We start from the raw sequence: 22,973 nt of genomic DNA, 5'->3' as shown, positions 1-22,973 counted from the left end.
AGCCGTCTTAGTGGTTCAAGTACACATTATTTTGACTGTAGTCATTGTTCTAATGTGTCTGCGTGGGTTTCCTCTGGGTGCTCTGGTTTCCCTCTCATTGTACTTAGATGTGCAGGTTAGATGGATTGACCTTGCTAAATTGCCCATAGTGTCCAGGGATATGCAGGATAGATGGATTAATGGGAAATGCAGGGTTACAAGAATAGGATAGCGGGTTAGGTCCAGGTGGAATGCTGTTCAGAGGCTCAGTGTGGACTTAATAGGCCACACTGTAGTGATTCTCATATAAATTTGAATATTATATAGTGCAACATATACAATGGAATTCATAAATTTATATGTCTATGGAGGCCAGCTTATACTACATGATAAAGGAATTAATGCAAACATCCTTCTTGATAGAAATTAATGTTTAATTTAATTTCTAGCACTTAATCATTCTTCAAAAAGTTTTCCATTACGAAGTTGAAAAAGTCTTTATGAATTTTATGTTTATTTGATGAGGAATGAAAGGAAATAATTTCATTTTTGTCACCAACCACTCGTGGTCAAGTATAGCTGAGTGAGATTTGGAATCAAGTAATTCTGGCCCAGTGATATAGAGTGATACAGCAGGGAAACAGACTCTTTGGTCCAAATCGTCCATGCCGACCAGACATCCTAAATTAATCTAGTCCCATTTTCTAGCATTTGGCCCGTAACTGGCCCAGCCTCCACTATTTCTTCTGGCAGCTCATTCCATACATGCACCACCCTCTGCATGAACAAGTTGCCCCTTAGATCCGTTTTAAACTCTATGCATATTGTATAAAGTATTCAATGCACTAGAAGGACACTGTTCCATTTTTCACGTGAACCACCTTTCCTCTGAGTGAGGTTCATGATTAATACCAAATTGGAAGCAGCGGGTTTTGAGAAGTTTTGTAGCTCAGGTTGAGGTTCTGGATGTAAATTTGCTCACTGAGCTGGAATGTTCATTTTCAGATGTTTCGTCACCATGCTAGGTGACATAATCAGTGAGCCTCTGGTGAAGCATTGGTGTTATGCCCTGATTGCTATTTATGTGGTTTCAATTTCCTTGGGTTGGTGATGTCATTTCCTGTCTGGGTGATGTCATTGCCTGTTTTTTGCTACAAAAAGCAGATGAAAATCACCTCTACAGCGTATTCAAAATGAACAGATCCCCAATGAGCACAGTCTGTCAATTTAGACATTAGACAACAGACAATAGGTGCAGGAGTAGGCCATTCTGCCCTCAATCAGTATCCTGTTCCTGCCTTATCCCCATAACCCTTGATTCCACTATCCTTAAGAGCTCTATCCAATTCTTTTTTGAAAGTATCCAGAGACTTGGCCTCCACAGCCTTCTGGGGCAGAGCATTCCATGCACCCACCACTCTCTGGGTGAAGAAGTTTCTCCTCAACTCTGTTCTAAGTGGCCTACCTCTTATTTTTAAACTGTGTCCTCTGATTCGGGACTCACCATCAGCGGAAACATGCTTCCTGCCTCCAGAGTGTCCAATCCTTTAATAATCTTATACATCTCAATCAGATCCCCTCTCAGCCTTTTAAACTCAAGCATACACAAGCTCAGTAATTCCAATCTTTCAGTGTAAGATAGTCCTGCCATTCCGGGAATTGACCTCGTGAACCTACGCTGCACTCCCTCAATAGCCAGAATGTCTTTCCTCAAATTTCGAGACCAAAACTGTGGTCTCACCAGGGCCTTGTAAAGGTGCAGAAGGATCTCTTTGCTTCTATACTCAACTCCTCTTGTTATGAAGGCCAGCATGCTATTGGCTTTCTAAGTAACAAACCTAAACAAGCAGACAAAATGCACCTAGAAACCCTAGCCACTCTCCCCTACATCAAAGCAGATGACTGCTAGACTACTCAGACCTTTTGGCATCATGGTAGCCCACAAACCCACCAACAGACTAAAACAACAGCTGATGAATTTAAAAGACCCTATACAGACAACAAGCAAAACAAACATTATTTACAAAATATCTCACAAGAACTGTAACAAACACTACATTGGACAAACAAGGCAGAAGACTAGCCACCAGGATACATGAACATCAACTAGCCACAAAAAATCACGACCCACTATCACTAGTATCCTTATATATGGATGCGGTCCATCCTAGGACAAGCCAAACAGAGACATGCACAAGGATTCCGAGAAGCATGGCATTCCAACCGGAACTCTATCAACATCGATTTAGATCCCATCTACCTCCCTCTGAAATAAAAGAATAGGAAATGACATCACCATCCCAAGGAAATCTAAACACATAAATAGCAAGCTGGACATAACACCAGTACTTCACTGGAGGCTCACTGATAATGTTACCTAGCATGATGATGAAACATCTGAAAACGAACCTTCCAACGCAGTGAGCAAACTTACATCCACAAGTTAGAGGCAGTTTTAAGGTGGTGTCAACTGGATGCTGTGCCGAATTGTTCTGAGACATTGCCTCTAGCATACATAGATACTTGCTCTTTCTCAAGAACTTGGCTTTTGGCTGCAAGTTTCCATATAGTTTGGATTGATTTTAAATTCCAAGTTCCATGGGTATCTAAATAAAAGAATCACTCAAAAATATCAAATGTTATTCTAATGTTTCTGGCAGTAATTTTGGGTTTCTGACATTGGCTAGGAAATTTGATTTGATTGATTGTCGTCACATGTACTTAAGTACAGTGAAACGTTTTGTTTTGCAAGCAGTACTGGCAGGTCATAGGGTGTTTTGACAGAACAAGGCACACAGGGTTATGGCTGCACAGGAAGTGTACATAAGATCAACACTAGAATTGAAATTAGAGAGCTCCACTCAGTAGGCTAATAACAGCGAGAATAGGTCAGTATAAAAGTGAAATCTGCTATCCACAACACCCTCACCTCACCTCAGCAGCCTTGCACACAAACAAATGCAAGAATAAAATTATCTCTGGTAATAAATATATAAAGTAAGGTGGGGGAAATTATGAGAAAAATGTTTAATTCTGTTTGTTGTAGAAAATGTCCTTAATAAAGCAGCACAATATAATGTTCTGTTTTTTAGGGCTATTATGTCACTTGGTTCTATTCCAAAGGAGGAGAGAGATGCCCTGGGGATAAGTGATACCCTAATCCGATTATCTGTTGGTTTGGAGGACATTGTAGACATTATCGCGGACCTACATCAAGCACTAAAGGCTGCAGTAAGATATCTAATTCAAATAGGGAAACAAAGTTTCTGAATATTTCTTTCATGACACGTATAACAGAACACCTTGAGTAAAAGTGCAAGTCTTTTTTCTTTCGTGGAACTTGCAACGTTTCTAGTCTCCCATGACTTCTCCAAAGCAGCTATTCTTGGCTGTGCTGTGCTAATGCCCAGCCTTAATATTTGATTCTAATTGGATATAAGTGGCCTTGGTTTTTCTGATTAGGTTGGGGAAGGAAAGGCTAGAGCTTTTAATTCTAGTTTGAAATGAGCAGTGAACCAGAAGGATGGAATTATGTGGTGATTGCTGAGAGTGAGAGTTGAAGGTGCAAGATGGGTGTACGTCATTTGACTCAAGTGTTTATGTGGAGGTTAAATATTGTCATGAGCTAATTGGACCAAATGGCCAATTTCTTTGTTGGAATTTCTATCCATTTCCATTATTACCATCTCGCGACTTGTTCTGGAAAGCTTATAGATGTTGAACAGGGTAAGGTTTGATCCTTGGAGGGAATATTCTGCTGACCAGCAGAGAAATGGGCACTTGGAAAAATGCAAGATAGTTTCTGGCCCCTGTGACACTCTATACCATCGGCAGGGTGCTGTTTTCAGGAGAGGTATGGATTATTTCATAGAAAGTGTTCATACACTCCTGCTTATAATCAGTACTTTGGTGACCCAGTCAGTTTTTCATTGTTTGCTGATAAAATAAGCCCTGAGAAGGGCCTCATCAACAGCCAGGCCAGCACCAGTTCTGTTTCTCTTGAATTTGACTTACTTTTGGGTGAGGAACTGGGGGAGAACAATTTCAAATGGTGGGATTGAGTTTAAAAATTTCACTCACTTCTTTTTTGTTGAATTGTTTCTCTAGCATCCGAATGTGATTAAACCTGCCGAACAAATTAACCTGTGAGTGTTCCCTTGAAGAAAATGATTTGTTTTGCTGGCAAAAAGCACAGTGGCAAAACATTTTGTATTGTTTATGAAGCTTCACTGAACTGTAACCTTTTAAGATGGTTTGACCTGTAACGAGTCATCATTTGATCCCATTAAATGCTAGTTGTAAAATGCATGCAACTAGATAAATTGTTGATTTATGTCTTCTGTAATTTTATGGGGCATTTTGTGAAGGGTTGACTTGAATTAATTTCCTAAATTTAGGTTTATTTTACTGTTTTGCACTCCTCTCTGGAATACTGGTGGGGAAACTAAGAATTGATTTTCTTGATGTATCAATGAGGTGAGATAAACAATGATTAGGAAACTAAAACAAATTTTCTGGAAACACTCAGCAGGTCAGACAGTGTTTGCCGAGAGAAACAGAGTTAACATTTCAGGAAAATCAAGGGGAAAGTCTGCAATAGAGTGGTAGGCAGCAGAGATAGAATGACAGATAATGGTGCAAGGAAAATGAGATGGTAATGGTATAATAAAACAGGTCCCAAAATAGGAAAAATGGGAATAGCTGAATCATGACCAACTGCAAAAATAAAGACAATGGATAAGATTTGATTCGTTGAATTCAATGTTGAGGTTGTAAATGACCTAATTGGAAATGAATTGCTACTCTTGAATTTACATGTAGTTTTATGGGAACATTGCAGGAGGATGTGATCAGAGTGGAATGGAGAACTTAATTGACAGGTAACAGAAGCTCACCCACACTTGTGAACTGCAGGTTGACCTGGTCAACCAATCTGCATTTTTCTCCCCAATGCTGAGGAGACTGCATCAGAAGCAGTAAATATAATACACTACATTGACAGAAATATATGTGAGTCTCTGTTTCACTTGGAAGGAGTGTTTGATACACTGGGAAGTGAAGAACTAAGCAGGGAAGTGTTATATTTCTTGCTAGTTTTCCATTATCCCTCACTTGTGCAACCATTCATTGGTGAGAAGTCTTTTCCTTGAAAAGCAGAACTTTGCCATCTTCCAAATTCTTAATTGACCTGAGCCAAGTCCTGTAGCCTTTTCCTCTCTCTAGATCAATTCACTGGAAACTGTTGGCATGACATTGGGGATCTCAATTTCTTTGCTGCCCTCACATGTTGGCCCTTTCGTTCCCCTGGACTTGCTACAGTCTGATCTTGTAGGTCCAGGTCTAACATTGGCATAAACCAATGACAATGTTGTTTGTGAACTCAAATTCTCTCCGTCTGCAACTCTCTAACTCATGTCTTTGACATTGAACATCAAGCCAAACCTTTCCAGACTCATCTCAGCTCAAGAGTTTCCCTCCATTACCACCAGCAAAGTCATCCTTTAGTCCTGTATAGCCTTGCTTCAACCACCTTTCCTAGATTGATCAATAGAAATGCCCTGGTAGAACCATCGATTCAGCCTTCTTTTTCCCCTTTCCTATCTTGCCAATTTTTCTTGTGCCCCTGTGTTCAATGTATTCCCATGAACATTGGCATTTCTTTTGATGTCATCCGCCTTTTTAACAGTATCTTGGCCCTGATGGATCTCTAATCCTACTGAACTTCCGATCTCCAGGTAGCCTAAGGGCTGCTCAATTCTTTCTTGAACAAAGATCCAATCAGTTCCCTCAACATTCTTCCACTCTCACATTGAACAACTTCTTATTTCATTTATTCCCCTCAGTATTTCAGTGTCATTGCCAGCTTTTCCTTTGAACTTTAAAATATCAGCAGTTTTGCTTCTAATTTACACTACTTGCTTTCACATGACCCATATCTCCTGCCTCAACTTCTGTTTGCATTTCTGGGTATAGACTGTGGATTTGTATCTATTACTAGCCCAAACCAAACTTGGCCAAGCTTTCTTCCATATTGTTTTCTGTAAAGACTCTATTTCACACATCAAATGTCTCCAAATTCATTGCATCTGTTCAGACAAATCCATATCCCACATCAATGTTCTTGATGTCTTTTTCCCTCAACCAAGGAACCCCATCTATTGTGATACAGTGCCCCTGAGTGTAACTGCTCCATTTCCCACCCTTCAGCTCTCACCCCATTCCAGAATAATGATAATGTTCCACTTGTCTTCATATTCCATATACAACAGCTTCCATATTCGACACATATCTTCTAACAGTAGCACCAATATCTCTTCCTCTCACCATTCTGCGTTCTAAAGGACCTTTCCCCAACAATGTTCTGATACATTTCTCAGTCACCTACATAGATGCCCTCCTTTTCCCACAAAACCTTTCCAAACATAGACAGGATGTGCCTTTTGATCTCTTCTCACTTGATGCTACTTGCCAGAGTAGCAAACAGCATGTTCTTTAATGAAGACCCCAGCCCCTTCAAGGTCTGCTCAGCTTTCCAGGTGAATCAGCAGTTTACTTGTACTTTCAATTTCGCAAACTGCTCATGTTTAGACATTTAATCCCTTGCTCCTTCCTACCTTCGCCTCAGCTGGAACTATTTTTTGTTATTTCTCCTTTTCACGTCTCTGTACTCTCTACACCACTTGTAACATTGTCCATGTCTGGGGAGAGGTCATTACTATCTCTGTTTTTCTGACTACAAATACTGATTAATCTGCTGAGTACTTTTAAAGCATTTTTTGTCTTTTGTTTCAAATTTCCAGTGTCTATGGTATTTTGCTTTTGTAATCATAGTTTGGAGAACATTAAACGTCTAACTGTAGTACGTAACCTTAGGTTTCTTGTTTTTAATCGTGTGAAAGGACAGAGTACATGTAGAATTTGACATTTACCACAATTGCACCCAAGCTGGATATTGACTGTGCAGTACATTCTTCATTATTATTGTCTTTTAATACACTAGTAATGAAGTTGCTCCATAATTGGGTCAATCCCAATTGCTGACAGAGACTTTACATAATTCCAAATGTAGAGGAGATGGTGGATGGTGACAACTTGTTACACTTAGTAACCTATTGGCCCAGGCTAATGCATTGGAAACATGCGTTCAACTCCCACGGTGGTGGAATTTGAATGCAGTTAATAGGTTTCTATTATAAAGTTAATGCCAGTAAGGGTGACCATAAAACTATCATAAATGCTATCGAAACACATTTATTTCACTAATTTCTCATCTAAGCCCCTGGTGGACTAGGGAAGTCCCTGTTAGTAATGGGGAAATTAAAATTACCCAATACCATAATATTCATCTCATATGAGACATAAACAAGAACTTTCAGACTATTCCCACCAGCAGCCAGAACATCCCCCTCTCATCTACCCATTCAACATGAAACTGGCAAAAAGATAATTTCACTCTCATAAATCACAAACGAGCAAAGCTGTGAAAGTGTTGTTAATCAACTTAACATCGACATCAACAGCCCTATGCATAGCCTTGATGAATTGAAATTCATTTTTACAGCTTCTGTGCGATGTATCCCTTGTGATTCAGCAGTTCAAGAAAGTTGAGGAAGAACTTTTCTTTTATATCAGACATATCATTGCCTTTTCAAGAGGAGACTCTGTGTTGTGGAAAGTGTGGAAACCTGATGGGTGGAATTCAAACATGGTGCCCTGGGAAAGACAGGTATAGATTTCATTCAAAGATGTTGGGCAGGAAGGAGACATTGCAGGAGGTAATTTTCAAGGCTGGTGGGGTTAAGGCTTTTTTTAAGACAGGTGTGATAATAGTGGGGGAACAACACCTGAAAAGAGTGAGACATCAACAATGTCAGCTAAAACAGGAATGACAAGGGTTGGCTATTTGTCAGCAACTTAGCGTGAATAGGGTCGAGAGAGTAGCAGATGGGTCTTACAATCAGTTAAGATGGGAAGGCAATGAGAGAGGATAGGAGAGAAAGCTGAGCTAAAAGTTGTGCTTTTGAAAGATAGAGTTTTGTACACTGTGAGAATGTTAGTGTGTTGACATGATGTGGAAGTGCGGGTGTTGAACTGGGCTGAACAAAGTTAAAAATCACACAACACCAGGTTATAGTGTAACAGGTTTATTTGGAAGCACTAGCTTTCGGAGTGTTGCTCCTTCATCAGGTAGCAGATGAAGCATGTTGAATTTGTGATACTGGTTATTGCAAAGTGAGCCTCTGATATTGTTGTTTTGTTTTGCAGAAGCATTGCTCTTGACAGTAATCACCTTGGCAATTACCCTTCCAAATGCACTGCATTATTTGCTTCTTTCCTGCTACATGTATAGGACATCCCGCTATCGCTCCATCAGGATCTCCAGTGCTAAGTCTGAATTCCCTTGGTATCTTCCCCATCAATCCCTGAACATCTTGATTCATGTAGTCTTTTGTTAGCCCATGAGTTAGGGAGGCACGGTGTCTCACTGGTTAACATTGCTGTCTCTCAGCGCCAGGGACGTGGGTTCAATTCCAGCCTCAGGTGACTGTCTGTGTGAGTTTCCTCCAGGTGCTTTTGTTTCTGCCCACAGTCCAACGATGTGTGGTTTAGCCATGCTAAATTGCCCATAGAGTCCGGAGTGTGCAGGTTAGGCGGATTAGCCAGGAGAAACGCAGGGTCTGGGTGGGATGCTCTTCAGAGGATCAGTGTGGACTTAATGGGCCACCTTTTCAATTTATGTAAGACCTACCACTAGATGTAAATTGGTGCATGAGTGGTAGATGTGCAGGACTCATATTTAGTGCCTTTGAGCAGTTTAAATCTTCACTAATTAAACCCCCAAAAATGGATATTTAAACAAACGTGTTTTATTGGATCAGTGCCCACTTAGTATTAATTTAAACCCTTTCACCAAAATAATGCGCTACCATTTTTCAAGGACATATAGGGAAAAAAAAATCTGGTTGTACAGAACTTAAGAATTGCCGATGAAAGACACATTTTATTGGAGCTTTTTGCAATTGTTCTGATGAGTGCAAGTGGAAAAGAATCGACAAAACATCGTTTCTTAGAAAGACTCAAGGATGGTAACACCTAGTGAAAACATGCCACCCCATAACTTGTAACAGCAAAAAACATCTGCTTTTCCCAAAAGTCAAAATGATGACTTGTGCAGTTTTAAAACTATTTTATCACAATAAAATATATTTGCTTCTCTCTGACCCTGCAGATTTTGTATGTCTTGATTGCATTAATGACAATGGTGATGAAATTCAGGAAAAATAAAGGACATGGGGATTGTGATGTATGATTAACATGCATTTGTTATTCCCTCCCTTTCTGTTAACAGTTCTACATGTGTCCTTCCACTTTCTCTTGCTCAATAAGCATTCTGACCCAATGACGAGCAAAACCCCTTCAACCAATCCGCCCAAAAGGCCATTTCATATCAATGAAGAAAAGGGAAGAAAGATTGAAGAACAGCACACAAAGCATAAAGGCAACAAAGGAGAAGCCAGTGTTCTGAAGAAGGGTCACTGGACCCAAAACAGGAACTCTGATTTCCCTGCACAGACATTGCCAGACCTGCTGAGTTTTTCCAGCATGTTCTGTTTCTTTTGTTGTTGTTAATGAGGAGACAGAGATGGGCAAAAGTAGGAAGAAGGCAGAAGATGACAGGTTTACGCAGCCTGAAAACAACAACATGGTGAAAAGGAGTTGTAGTATTCTATAGCTTTACTTGAACAACACCAGCTTATCTACTCCATTTTAAAAAAAGGTTTGACCACAATAATCAGTCAATTTGATGATGAATTTAGTTAAAAAGCACTTATAAATTTCATGACTCAAAAATTAGCTGATGCAACTCTGTGGATTATATTTCATCCTCATCAATTAATTAAAATGCTACTTAATGTATATAAGTAACAATAAATAATCAATATTGTTTTTGGTTTGAGCACGGGAACTGGATTAATCTTGGACATAGTCACTGTATGGCAGAACTGGAGGATAAGTCACTTTTTTAGACAGTCGGAAAGCTCTGCAAATCTAAATATATATACATTTATGATTGTATTATACCGACTTTAAACAGAAATACATAGAATCATAGAGTACAGAAAAGACCATTCAGCCCATTGAGTCTGACACACTAAATCTACATTAGTCCCATTTCCCAGCATACAGGCCCATTGGTGAAAGTGAGGACTGCAGATGCTGGAGATTAGAGTAGAGAATGTAGTGCTGGAAAAGCACAGCAGGTTAGGCAGCATCTGAGGAACAGGAAAATCGATGTTTCGGGCAAAAGCCCTTCATACGGGTCCACAGTTTTGAGGCTTTCTGTTTATGAAGGCTTAACTTTTTATAAAATCAGAGTTACTGTTCTGAGAAGTTAATTGTGTAAGTGTTAGTCAACAAAAATAACCGACGAGAAAAAAAATGCAAGTTATCTCTGAGGCTTTTTTTATCAATCATAGTTTACAGAAAGAGAAGTTCTTCATTATAGTAGTCTGCTGGTGGTTAGGTTGTAATACACGATGAGAAGTTTACATGGGCAGATTGCATTGTAAATTTCAACCCACTAAAACATTGCTACAGAATGTGACAGGACTGTAACAATGAGTATAAGATTCTGTAGTCAGGTTGTATGTAAGATTTTTATAGATTACATAACATATCTTTCAATTTATGAAGTATGATCTTGTTGTCCACATATACACATCACTTACATTTCACAAGTCAACAGAAATGTATTTAATCTTTTGAGTAATTTAGTGTACATTGTACCACACTGAACAGTATTTGTTCTCTTCAGGAAGTATTGCGGGTGTGGAAGCTCCTTGGCACAGATTATCAATTCTACATCCCACTGCAATAGATGCTATTCAGAACACTATGCGTTGCTCTCCAATAAGGGCTCTGGTTTCTTCAATGGATATTTTATTGCTCTTCAGGCTGGTTTAGGAAAGACACAAGAAATAAAACACTATGAAAATGATTTCTCGTGAACCCCTTTCAACCAACATTATTTGTAAACCCTTTCATATCTAGCCAGGAAGTGGTGGACGCAGGTACAGTTACAACATTTAATAGACTTTTGCATCAGTATATGACTAAGAAAGGTTTGGAGGGAAATGGGCCGAACACTGGCCCATATTCCCCCCAGTTTAGTTTGGGAACGTGGTCAGCGTGAACTAGTTGGACTGATGGGTTTTCATGCTATATAACTCTGACTCTATGGTCTACAGCCAATATGGTGCAAAGGTCTTGTTTCCTCAACTTTGACTGACCACACTGGTGCCTGATCATTAAGCAGTGGAATCTGAAAGCAGCCCCTCCTTCCAGGTTTCCCTCCCTCACTGCTAACTGAGTGAAAACAATGAAAGGGATTGTGTTACTCCACATGCACTTATGTTGCTGATCTGACTTTGGGTGCAATGTGGCAATTCTGGGTTTGAAAATGTATTAGTTAAACGACTGTTGCTACTTACAGCCAATTACAGAAACAGCTGGATATATAGAATAGTGAGATAGAAAGAGGGAGGGAGTGTGAAGACACGAATGTATAGAATAAGTGAGAGGAAAATTAAAGCAAACTAGAAAGAGGGATTTAACAATGAGAAGTTAGTGAAATCAAATTGAGTATAATAATTTGTGTTTCACAATTTACTGGGAATGCACTTGCCAATTGCCAACTATGACAGAAAATTGAAGCTCTCGTTAAATCTGAACCATGCAGTACAACAGATAGAATATATTTTAGAAAAGTTATTGAGAAAACTTCCAAGACATATTTTAATTTGAGGGAAATAAAGAAGAGATGTGTGGAGCCTTAGGAAGAAGGTGGGTATTTTAGATGAACAATTTTTTTATCTAATCTCTGACAGCACTTCATGAATGGGAATCAATGGACAGCTTGAACAAGCAGCTTTCCTCAAAGGTGATGATTATTTAAACAAAAAGTGACACTCTACATTTACACAGTTGTACTGAAAGCACCCCAACAGATTTCCCAATCTAATGATCCAGTTACAAAGACTATAGCCTGCAAAAGCAACACATAGACTATCAAACTCCCCAATCAGGGTCTGCTGTGTGTCAAAGTAAGTTGATGTCAATGTTTGTCATCAATTGTGTTGTACCAGAGGTCACTTTGTAGTGATGCAAATTTTGCCCACATTGCAGGCATTTCAAAGAGTCTTAACAGTTGTTTGGCAGTACAGAACTTGAAGATTGCTGAAAAAAGACATATGTATTCCAAGATGCTTATAAATGTTAGTTTTACCCCTGGAATTGGTATTCTTGCAAATTGTCCTGATGAGTACCAGATGAAAAGTTTCAACAAATGTGTCTTTTATCAGCAAATCTCAAGTCTATTCATTTATTATTGTAAGTAAAGCTGGCAACATGTCACCTGCTTTGCTTTTCCAAGGACATCAGAAATCTAAGAGAATGGGCCCAAATCCAATCATGATTTAAATGGAGAGGAGCTTTCTGATGTCACAGAGGAAGACATTCTCCACTGAATGTCCACTCTTGGGTTATCTCTGACTAATCAATTCAAATAGCAGCAACAGCAGAATAACAGCAACTTAAAGAAAACAAGAAATGAACAAATATCTAAATTTGGAATGTTCGGGATTATGAACAGTTCAGTAGACTAGACTTCCACTTTACACACTTCTTCTTTTTTCTCTTTTTCCCAAGGTGGAGGTTTTAAAATCAACAAAAAAAATGGTTTTCTGTTATTGTGGAAAACCAAAACATGTTTTAGATAACTTTCAGTTCCTGAGAATGAATTTAGCTATGTGACGAAGTTAGTTGAGCAGCAGAAGCAGAGGTGCCCAGTTAATATGAAACCCAGCTTCTCAGGTCTGTTCTTACCAAATCTCTCGGATTGCACTGTTTATTTTCAGTGCATCAATGAGATGTTTTACTCCAGTCAATGTAATGTTATTCTCAATCAACCTGAAAAAGAAAAATATCTTAACTTTATCCTTGTTTTCTTCCTTTAATGGCCTGGCTCCCTTCTATTAATCTTTACCCACCCACATGTTCCAGGATCCAGCATATATGAACACTGTCACAGTCAGGCTGAATGTATATTAGGTAATCTCAATTAATTCCATATCTGAGGCCTTCTGTTTAAATGGGACTAAATCTATTTATTACTTATTTTTAACTGTGTAACTTCTATAGCCCTACTATTATCTTCATTTGCATCTTTTATCGTTCACTAACCAACATTTCTCCATGTGTGAGCCCTCATTGTCATCCCTCATTACTACACTGTCTCCCATTTGGAAGCTTTGTATGTCATTTCACCCACTGTCCACCCTCTTTAGAAGGTCTTGGAGTAACATCTCTGCCTCTGAGCCAGATCAGGTTTCAAGTCCCACTCCAGGACATTGATGGTCAAGGAGGATGTTTCATAATATGGCCAAACAGGTTGGGTATCATCTTGTGAATCCTTCCAAAATATGACAGTGACAGGTGGTCAAAGTGGGAACGATTCTTCCCATGAGATGGGAAGAAATTGGAGACCCAACTGTTGCTATGCATGATCTCTGGCTACTACATACAAGTAAAAGTGGGGATGGGGTGGGTCTTTGCAGGATGGCTAGTGTGGATAAGACTGGTGACAACAGCTTGGGGTTTGATGTCCATTCTGACCAGCCTGGATTCAGGAACTACCTCCTTGACCTATCAATATGGAGATTGTGATGTCATAGTTGAACCAGGCTTCAAGCAGATAACTCAAGAAGAAGCTGACTTCTGTATCACGCTGATCCCTCAATATGCCCTCTTTCTCTCACTACCACCCCTAATGTGTCTTCTAAGTTTCATATTCATTCTTGTCCTCCACATACACCCATTGTGTCCTGCAGATCCCCCACTGGGTTTTCTCTGCAATGTCTTTCCCATTCTATGCCGTCCACATCGTTTCGTTACTATTATGTGTCCTCTGTATCCTGCTGCCTTTCATTGTGTCCTAGTGGCTTACTTATCCTTGTATTTATATATCCAACTATCTCTAGCCTGTGTAGCCTGCTTCCTGATATCTCCCTTCTGCAACTCCTTACCTTTGGTTCTCAACTCATGATCATTCTATCACCCGAAGTAATATTGGCTTAGGTGACTTTTAGTGAAAAGATAATCAAACATATTCAGATTAAAACTTATTGATGAAACTGAAATAGCTGAAGGAAACCATTTTAAAAATGTGGCTTCTTGATAGTAAAAATGTTACAATTCAAGTTAAGTCTAGAAACCATGGACCAAGGTCACAGTGTACCAATAATAACTGGTACAATACAAATAACAATAACAATATAATTAAGAGACTAGCCAGGAAGTAGATAAAATGCCACTGAAACATGAAGTTCCATTGTACACATACTTGAATATTTATAATAATTATTTTTTCTTTTAAGACCATAACACCAGATGATATAGAAGTTAGACCATTCAGCCCATTAAGTCAGCTCTGCCATTATTAATGGCTGACATGTTTCTCAACCCTGTTCTCCTGCCTTCTCCCCATAACCTTTGATCCCCTTTCTAATCAAGAACCTATCTATTGCTGTCTTAAATAAACTCAGTGACTTAGCTTCCACAGCCTTCTGCGGTAACGAGTTACATAGCTTCACACACGTCTGACTGAAGAAATTCCTCTTCATCTCATTTCCAAAGGGTTGTCCATTCACTCTGAGGCAGCGTTCTCTAGTCCATGTCTCTCATATTAGTGGAAATAGCTTCTCTACATCTACTCTATCCAGGCCTCTCAGTATTCTGTAGGTTTCAATCAGATCACCCTTCATCCTTTTAAAGTCCATCACTACCAGACCCAGAGCCTTCAGTTGCTCCTCATACAACTAAACCTTCATCTCCGATCATTCTAGTAAAACTTCTCCCGACCACCTCCAGTGGCAGTACATCTTTCTTTAACAATGGGACCCAAAACTGCTCACGATATTCCAAATGTATTCTCACCACAGCCTTACACAGCCTCAGCAGTATATCTCTGGTCTTGTACTCTAGCCCTCTCAAAGTGAATGCTAACATTATATTTACATTCCTAACTCCCAACTGATCCTGCATGTTAACCTTAAGTGAATCTAGAATAATGGCTCCCAAGTCCCTTTGTGCTTCACATTTCTGAAGTTGTTCACCATTATAAAAATAGTCTGTGCCTCTATTCTTCCTACCAAAATGCATAACTTCACACTTCTCACATTATATTCCATCTGCCACTTCTCCTAGCCTGTCCAATTCCTTCTACAGCCTCCCCGCTTCCTCAACATTATCTGACCCTCCATCTATCTTTGCGATAGCTGCAATCTTGACAGCAATGCCATCAATTCCGTCAACCAGATAGTAAATACGTAATGTGAATAACTGTGGTCCCAACACTGACCCCAAACTACTGGCTGCCATCCTGGAAAAGATTCCTTTGTCCCTACTTTCTGCCTTCTGCCAATCCTCTACTCATACCTGCACCTAACACCATGGGCTCTTATTTAGCAAGTTTGGTACCTTGTCAAATGCCTTCAGGAAATCTAAATAGACCTCGTCCACTGGCTCTAACTTACTCATTGTGTCTTCAAAGAATTCTACCAGATTTATCAGGCCTGACCTCCCCTTGACTAAGCTGTGCTAACACAGATCTATTTTACGATGCACTTCTAACTAACCCACAATCTTAATAATGGACTCTAAAGTTCTGCCAATGACTGAGGTCAGGCTAACTGACCAATAGTTTCCTAGCTTCTGCCTTCTTCCTTTCTTAAACAGGGTTGTTACATTAGTCATTTTTCAGTCCTCCCTGATTCCAATGATTCCTCAAAGATCACCAAAAATGTGTCTGCAATTTCCTCAGCTATCTTCTTCAGAACTCTGGAGTGTAGTCCATCCAGACCCAGGTAATTCCAGGTGGGAAAAGGGCAGGACAGTGGCTCAGTGGTTAGCACTGCTGCCTCACAGCACCAGGGATTCGGGTTCAATTCCAGCCTTGGGTGACTGTCTATGTGGAGTCTGCATAGGTTCCTGCCAGGTGCTCCGGTTTCCTCCCACAGTCCAAAGATGTGCAGGTCAGGTGGTTTGGTCATGCTATATTATCCATGGTCTCTAGGGATGTGTAGGCTAGATGGTTAGCCATGGTAAATGTGAGGTTACACGGATAGGATGGGGCGGTAGGTCTGGTTGGGATGCTGTTCCGAGGGTCGGTATAGGCTAGATGGTCCAAATGGCCTGCTTCCACACTATGGGTATTCTAGTGATTATATCTGATTCCAGCGTCTCCCCTCTCAGACTGCAGGATGAATTGTATCATATTGTGGTCACTTCTCCCAGGAGTTCCTTCTCCTTTTGCTCCCTAATCAAGTCTGCCTAATTATACATCACCAAATCCAGAATTGCCTGTCCCCTAGTGGGTTCTAAAGAACCCTTGTAGACATTACATAATTCCTTTTCTTGAGATTCGGCACCATCCTGACTTTCCCCATTCACCTGCATATGGAAGTCCCCCATGATTAATCTGAAAGTGCATTTCTTTTCTATCTCTGCATTTATTCTTTTCCCAATAGCCTGCCTGCTGCTAGGAGGTCTGTACATAACACCATCAGGGTCATTTTTTCCTTTGTGGTTTCTCAACACTACCCTCACAGGTTCTATGCCTTCTGACTCTATATCCCTCCCTACTATTGATTTAATTTAATATCTTGCTAACAAGACAACCTATCCCCCTTTCCCCATCTCCCTGTCCTTTTGATAGGGTGTGTATCCTTGGATAGTTAGTTCCCAGCCCTGATCCTCTTGCAGCCATGCCTCTGAGATACCCACAACATTGTAGCTGCCAACTTTAATCCCCACTACACACTCATTTACCCTGTTTCATATACAGCATGCACTTAAGTACAACACCCTCAGTCTCGTAGTTGGTCCCCTTATCTACTGGGCCTGAAGTTAGATTCCTGACTCTTTCCATACTTCTTTTACTTGTTCTGGAAATTTTAATAACCTTTGCTGAGCCCTCCCCACAACTTTAATTGTTTCCAGACTTTTCTATGCAGTTGTACCCAACCCCCTACTATTTAGTTTAAACCCTATCCATCGCCCTAGTTACATGGTTCACCAGGATTCTGGTACTGGCATGAATCAAGTGGAGCCCATCCAATCAGAACAGCTCCCTGCTTCCCCAGTACTGATGCCAATGTTGCATGAATTCAAACCCATTTCTCCCACAGCAATCGTTAAACCATGCATTTATGTCTTTAATCTTGTTTACTCTCTGCCAATTTGTTCATGGCTCAAGTAAAAATCCAGTGATTATTAGCTTTTTTGGGTCTGCTTTGTGATTTAGCCCCTAGCTACTCATAGACACTCTGCAGAACCTGTTTCCTCTTTCTGCCTATGTTGCTGGTACGTATGTGGAACATGACAACTGGATCTTTCTCCTCCCACTCCAAATTCCTCTGAAGCCCAAATAACATATGCTGAAGCCATGCACTGAGCAGATAACACAGCCTTCAGAACTCTCAATCCTGGCTTGAGAGAACAGTGTCTATTCTCCTGACTGTACAATTCCCACTTACGACTACATTTTTCTTTCTCCCCTCTCTTGAACAGCTGTCAGTACCGTAGTGCTATGATCAGTTTGCACATCCTCCCCACAGCCTCTGCTCTCATTCACACAGGGAACAGGAATCTCAGACCTGTTTGACAAGCTCGAGGGCTAAGGTTCCTTCAGCTCTACCTTCTGGATCCCTCTACCTTCTCTCTCTTAGTCAGGCCATCCTGTCCCTGATCACTGATTAAATCTGAGGTAGTTAATCTAAGGTCTAATATACAGCATCCAGGTAGCTCTGCTTCTACTGAAGTGTGGCAGTGTTGAAAGCTCAGACTCCAGCCATTAACTCTGAGCCAGAATTCCTCAAGCAACCAACCCTTGTTACAGATGTGGTCACTATGAATCATAAGCATCATAGAATCATCCCTATAGTGTGGAAACAAGTCATTTGGCCCAACAAGGAGAAAGTGAGAACTGCAGATGCTGGAGATCAGAGCTGAAAATGTGTTGCCGGAGGATCGCAGCAGGTCAGGCAGCATTCAAGGAGCAGGAGAATCGACGTTTCGGGCATGAGGCCTTCTTCAGGAAGAAGAAGGGCTCATGCCCGAAACGTCGATTCTCCTGCTCCTTGGATGCTGCCTGACCTGCTGCGATCCTCCGGCAACACATTTTCAGATTTGGCCCAACAAGTCCACACCGACCTTCTGAAAATTATCCCACCCAGACCCATTCTCCTACCCTATTACTCTACATTTCCCCTGACTAATGCAGCTAACCTACACATCCCTGGATGCTACGGGCAATTTAGCATAGCTAATTCACCTAATCTGCATATCTTTGCACTGTGGGAGGAAACCCATGCAGACACTGGGAGAATGTACAAACTCCACACATAGTGTTGCCCAAAGCTGGAATCGAACCGGGTCTCTGATGCTGTGGGGCAGCAGTGCTAACCACTGAGATGGAGTTCAGCAGCTCCCATATCAGACAGGTATAATACATCGCCTAGCCCTGCATCTCTATTTTAATTACAAGGACTGATTTTGAATTCACAATATTCATATTTTTATTGGTTTTATTAGAAACTGATGAAATTTAATAATTAATCTAATACTTTCTTACATATGTTAAGTTGGAGATCAAAAGTTAGACTTCATGAACATGAAATGGTTGTACAGCTTTATTTAAATAAGTTTATAATAACGATACCTAGAAGAGCCTGTATAGAAATTATGTGTAAACATTTTTAAAATCTGTTAAAATCAGATTAACAAAAGGGATAGAACAGTCTATAGTATAGGAACCAGCTCTGATGATGAGTCATCTAGATGAGAAACATTAACTTCCTCTCTCTCTGTCTGACCTGCTGCGATCTCCAGCATTTATTTTTTTCAGAACAATCTGTATTGTTCTGTTATCAAGGATAATTACACACAAAAGTAAAGGGCAATTAAACTAAAATGTATGTCAGCCAATCAAACTATAAGAAAAAGTGAATTACAGATACATGCTCTGTGTACTAAAACTAAGAAGGTTTAAGACATGCATGAATAATTCTTATATATTTGAACTTAACAATAACATAAATTCTATACTTCAAGACTATATCTCCACTTAAACATTTCTTGGAATTTGCTATCTGAAAAAATGTGTCTAACCTGAACATTAAAATAATTATTAAAAATTGTTATTGTGTTGCCCACAGTCTTACCAGATCATAGGGGCTGCTCTCTCATTAGACAGAAGTGTCTGTGGTGATTTAATCTGAGGGCCACCAGACCTCAGGTGGGGAAAGAGATTGAGAAGAAGAGTCCTTCATGGTAACCTTAAACCAGTGATGGGGATTGAGCCCACACTGTTGGCCTCACACTGCTTTGTAAACCAACAATCCAGCCAACTGAGTTAAACTGATGCCCAACTGTTAAAAATAATTTCTGCTCAAATGCATTATTTCTTTACAGAAGACCAACGTATTATTTCTCTGTGTCTGTGTCCAAAGATGCTGCCTGACAATTCTCACTGAGTAGTTCAAGCATGTTTTATATTCCTCCAGAACTTTGTCTGTGGCTTCGGTATGTATTTACTGTATATACCCATTTTGTTCCTTGAATACACTATACCACATATTTCAATGGGAACTAAACAGACAACTTAGTTTCAGAGAACAAATCCATTAAACTGTATAGCTAATGGTATTTCAATTATTGGAAATATCAGATTTAATTTTAACCAATTCCTTAATCTCTGAAGTTGTTCAAAGATAAACAGTGAAATTGCATTATGATTGGTGAGCGAGAATTAACATGTTGTAAAATTCTCATATAATGTGTGGATTGCTAGCAGAGTGAGCATCTATTGACTGTCTCTCACTGCCTTCTTGCGTGAAACAATCTCACATTTGTAGAGTACAGTTTAGAACTCAATCACACCATTGTCTGCAGTGTCGTATTGAACAGATCAAGTGGGTATAACAGACTCCTTGCCCTAAAGGAAGCATTACATTTTTTGACTGTAGGAACACCACCTCCAGGTGGTGCAAGGAGACTGCAGGTCACCAATGCAAGCAGTCGCTCACCCACCAACCTACTTTAATCACTTATCCATGTCTGTTACTCACAGACTGATTCACCCACTCACCATTCACTAACTTATTCTCTCATGGAAAGATTTGGATCCTTAAATCTAGTACTGCAGAAAGAGGGCATGCCCTTCTCGGTCAACTTCAATGAATTTGTCCAGGGATGGCTGCACCAATCCTTTGGGATTTGAAGGTATGGATGAAAAGAGTTGAGTGGCAGAAATCTTCATGGACAGTGTCAATGAGCTCAGCATTGATGCTGACTGAAGGTCTGGGCTAATCAATTACAATAACCATAATCTAACTGACCAATTGCTAAAAATGAGCTAAAAATAGTGCTAATCAGCTAACAGTTGGTGTTAAAGTCAAGTTAAAGGTGCTGATTGTAACGTATTAAGAAATCTGAATATTTCAGGCAAAAACATGTGTTAAGGATTTAGATACCTCAATGAAGTACACTGAGTGCAATAGCAAGCTGAAACAAATGGTGTCTTATTACAATTCAATTACCTTTTATAATTTTCACACCTAATTCACTCTAATCCCCATTAGTGGTGGCAAGTTTGTACTGAGCACTCCATTTCCAACAATTTAATCATGATCTTCTTGCTGTGAAACATTTTGGAGTGCCCTAAGGCCCCAAAAGGTGCCACACAAATGCAAGACTTTTCTTGCTTTATCAAAAAAAGTCTTTCCCTGTCACAGTGAGGCCTTTACGAAATTATGTAACGAGACAAACATATTGAACATTTCTGAATTACGTACCATAAGGTTTGTAGGCTCCTGTTTACTTTCAGCACATCTCCGAACCACTTCACTGCTTCATCGTCCAGTTTGTTTGCTGTGAGCCTAATTTAGAAAAGTTACATTTCCAGAATATTACCAAATTCAGCTGTGGTTAATTGAGGTTTGGTGATGAGAGTATTTAATGTGATGAAGGGCTTATGCTCAAAACATTGATTCTCCTGCTCCTTGGATGCTGCTGTGCTTTTCCAGCACCACACTTTTCAACCATTGCTGAGATAGCCATAGGTGAGGTTCTGGAAGACTGGAGGTTGGCTAATGTGGTGCCATTACTTAAGAAAGGCTGTAAGGAAAAACAAAGATACTATAGACTGGTAAACCTTGCATCAGTGGTGGATAGGTTATTGGAGAGGATTCTGAGTGACAAGAGTGACATGCATTTGGAAAGTCAAGGACTGATTAGGGATAGTCAACATGGCTTTGTGCGTGGGTAATTGTGTCTTACTAACTTGATTGAGTTATTTTGAACAGGTGGCAAAGAAGATTAAGGAAGGCAGAGCGGTGGACATTGCCTATATGGATTTCAGCAAAGCGTTCAACAAGATCCCGCACAGTAGAATGGTTAGTATGGTTAGATCACAAGGGATCCGGGGAGCTAGCCAATTGTATACAAAATTGACTTGAAGTTAGGAGACAAAGAGTGCTGGTGGAGGGTTGTTTTTCAGACTAGAGGCCTATGATCAATGGTGTGCTACAAGGATTTGCTGGGTTCTCTGCATTTTTGTCATTTATATAAACATTTTGGATGTGAATATAGAAGTATGGCTAGCAAGTTTGCAGACAACACCAGCATAGGTGATGTAGTGGACAGCAAAGAAGATTACCTCAGAATACAATGGGGTCTTGATCAGATGGGCTAATGGGCCAAGGAATGGCAGATGGAATTTAATTTAGATAAATGTGAGGTGTTGCATTTTAGCCAAGCAAACAACGGCAGAATTTGTACAATTAATGGTAGGGCCCAGTGGAATCTTGCCAAACAAAGAGACCTTCAAAATGCAGTCGCAGATAGACATGGTTGTGAAGAGGGTGGTTGTTCCATGTGCACTCATTGGTCAGAACACTGAGTATAAGAGTTGGGATGTCATGTTGTGGCTGTGCAGGACATTAGTGAGGCTGCTATTGGAGTACTGCATATAATTCTGGTAGCAATTCAAAAGGAAAGATTTCGTTGAAATTGAGAAAGAGCAGGAATGTTGCTGGGACTAGACGGTTTGAGCTATAGGGAGGGGCTGGAGGTATTCTCCCTGGAGCTTCGGAGGCTGGAGGATGACCTTGTAGAGGTTTGTAAAATCATGAGGGGCATGGATAGGATGAATAGCCAAGATCATTTTCTCAGGGTGGGGGAGAGTCCAAACCTACATGGCAGAGGTTTAAGGTGAGAGGGGAAAGATTTAAATGCAGAGGGTGGTGCCGTGTATGGAACGAACTGTCTAAGGAAGTGGTGGAGGCTGGTACAATTACAATATTTAAAAGGCATCAGGATGGGTATATGAATAGGAAGGGTTTAGAGGGATGTGGGCCAAGTGCTGGCAAGTGGAACGAGGTCAGATTGGAATGGCTGGTCAGTGCAGATGAATTGGACTGAAGGGTCTGTTTCTCTGCTGTATGACTCTATAAGCAGTGTTTACACTGTGATCTTTGATTTTTGTTTCCTCTTTCAGTGCCACTGGATAAAGCAGTGACTGTGATTTTTTTATTCCAGCTATTGACATTCACTACTTTTGGCACCATGTTTCAAATGTGAAACAAACTTTATTGAAGTTAAGTTTAAGCTGTCTGTCTCATGATGGAGGTCACATGACTACACCAGGCTAGGACAGACATTTGTACAGTTTCTCAATCCAAACAAGGAGCTGAGTCAGCACACAATTTCCACTCTGAACTTACCCCTTACCTAACAAAAATTAATTGACCTGAGCCATGAAAATTTCAATTGGTCATCTGCAACACAACCTTGAGAAGGACAAGTGTTCCAAATTCCTACTTCCCTTTCTGTGAAAGAAATGATTCCTGATTTCACTCGTGAATAGCCCAACCATT

The 22,973-nt window shown here is 40.2% G+C and overlaps 2 protein-coding genes across 2 annotated transcripts in view; one reads left to right on the top strand and one right to left on the bottom strand.

Moving 5' to 3' along the window:
* LOC140465106 (cystathionine gamma-lyase-like) overlaps positions 1-4,128 on the top strand; it is a 61,811-nt gene extending 57,683 nt beyond the window's left edge. Inside the window, exons 11-12 of the mRNA XM_072560973.1 lie at positions 3,072-3,210; positions 4,087-4,128. Of these exons, the coding sequence (XP_072417074.1) occupies positions 3,072-3,210; positions 4,087-4,128 (181 nt within the window). The remainder of the gene's footprint in view (positions 1-3,071; positions 3,211-4,086) is intronic.
* Positions 4,129-10,838: 6,710 nt separating this feature from the next.
* The window catches only part of LOC140465126 (nucleotide-binding oligomerization domain-containing protein 1-like), a 41,764-nt gene continuing 29,629 nt past the window's right edge, over positions 10,839-22,973 (bottom strand). The window contains exons 9-11 of the mRNA XM_072560991.1: positions 20,892-20,975; positions 12,865-12,948; positions 10,839-10,935 (exon numbers count right to left, since the gene is read on the bottom strand). Coding sequence (XP_072417092.1) covers positions 10,866-10,935; positions 12,865-12,948; positions 20,892-20,975 — 238 coding nt within the window. The 3' untranslated portion in view covers positions 10,839-10,865. The remainder of the gene's footprint in view (positions 10,936-12,864; positions 12,949-20,891; positions 20,976-22,973) is intronic.

This window comes from Chiloscyllium punctatum, chromosome 41, assembly GCF_047496795.1.
Source record: "Chiloscyllium punctatum isolate Juve2018m chromosome 41, sChiPun1.3, whole genome shotgun sequence".
NCBI lineage: Eukaryota > Metazoa > Chordata > Chondrichthyes > Orectolobiformes > Hemiscylliidae > Chiloscyllium > Chiloscyllium punctatum.
The sequence above is the reverse complement of the archived record's forward strand: the minus strand, read 5'-3'. Positions and strand labels throughout refer to the sequence as shown.